General features: G+C 57.1%; 1 protein-coding gene across 1 annotated transcript in view; it reads left to right on the top strand.

Moving 5' to 3' along the window:
• The window catches only part of PAQR5 (progestin and adipoQ receptor family member V), a gene marked incomplete at both ends in the record, with an annotated part of 4175 nt that extends 2808 nt beyond the window's left edge, over positions 1-1367 (top strand). Inside the window, 2 exons of the mRNA XM_010194964.1 lie at positions 29-170; positions 1265-1367. Coding sequence (XP_010193266.1) covers positions 29-170; positions 1265-1367 — 245 coding nt within the window. The remainder of the gene's footprint in view (positions 1-28; positions 171-1264) is intronic.
• Between the last annotated feature and the right edge of the window lie 2 nt (positions 1368-1369).

Below are 1369 nucleotides of genomic sequence, written 5' to 3'. Positions count from 1 at the left end.
GGTTCCTCTTCATGGACGTATCCCACAGTTCTACCTGTGCGCGGTGGAGAGCTGCACAGAGCCAGCGGTGCTGCTCCACTACAAGCACACAGCCTTTGCCTTCCTCACCTGCTTCATCTTCGCCAGCCACCTCCCAGAGAGACTCGCACCAGGGCACTTCGACTACATCGGTAAGAGCTGAAGGGGTGAGCTGGTGTTGTTTCCTCAGTATTTTCAGGAAGAAAGGTTTGAGGTTCAACCACAATAATGCCATGGATGCTGCAGGCGTGGGGACGAGTGGCTGGAAAGGACCTGGGGTGTTGGTGGCAGCAATGCCCATGAGCCAGCAATGTGCCCTTGAGCCAAGAAGGCCAACGCCATCCTGGGCTGGATGAGAAGGGGTGGTTGGAGGGCAGAGAGGTTCTCCTGCCCCTCTGCTCTGCCCTGCTCACACCACAGCTGCAATCTTGTGTCCAGTGCTGGGCCCTCAGCTCCAGAAGGACAGGAACTGCTTGAAAGAGTCCAGCAGGGCCACAAAGTGATGGAGGGAGTGGAGCATCTCCTGCTGAGGAGTGGCTGAGGGAGCTGGGGCTCTTGAGCTTGGAGCAGAGGAGCCTGAGGGGTGCCCTCATTCCTGGGGATCCATTTGGAAAGGGCAGTGTCAGGAGGAAGGAGCCAGGCTCTGCTCTGGGATGGCCAATGGCAGGACAAGGGGCAATGGTCCCAAGCTGGAGCACAGGAGGTTCAAGGTGAAGATGAGGCCAAAGTTTGTGAGTGTGAGGGTTATGGAGCATGGCCCAGGCTGCCCAGAGAGGTTGTGGAGTCTCCTTGTGTGGAGACACCCAAAGCCCTGGCCGTGTTCCTGTGTGACTGCTCTGGTGATCCTGCTCTGGCAGGGGTTGCACTGGGGGAGCTTTCCAGGTCCCCTCCAACTCCTCACATCCTGGGTTTCTGTGAAAGCACGTTAATGCATGAGTGACTCCCAGAGGTTATCGTGTATTCCCTGCTGGGAATGCAAAACGTGGTTTTCCATGGAAGACGCAGCAGCAGCGCCTGGGTGCCGCTCTGGCCATGTGCTGCTCCCCAAATGTTTCGCAGAGGTTTGCATGACTGCAAACACTCATTTGTCATGCAAAAAAGCCCCCCTCACCTGTGGCACTGCGGTGCTTCACAGAAATTAGGGGACTACATATCTGTAAAATGAGCTGTCCGGAGGCAGCAGATGCTGACCCCCACGGTGGTGTTTTTTGGACTTTCTTGCCGAGTGCTTTTGTCTCCATTGCAGGGCACAGCCACCAGGTTTTCCACGTCTGTGGGATCCTGGGCACGCACTTCCAGATGGAAGCCATCATGATGGACATGGCCGAGCGCCGCAGCCGCCTCCTGCCGC

Source organism: Mesitornis unicolor, unplaced genomic scaffold (genome assembly GCF_000695765.1).
Source record: "Mesitornis unicolor isolate BGI_N332 unplaced genomic scaffold, ASM69576v1 scaffold29861, whole genome shotgun sequence".
Lineage (NCBI taxonomy): Eukaryota > Metazoa > Chordata > Aves > Mesitornithiformes > Mesitornithidae > Mesitornis > Mesitornis unicolor.
The sequence above is the reverse complement of the archived record's forward strand: the minus strand, read 5'-3'. Positions and strand labels throughout refer to the sequence as shown.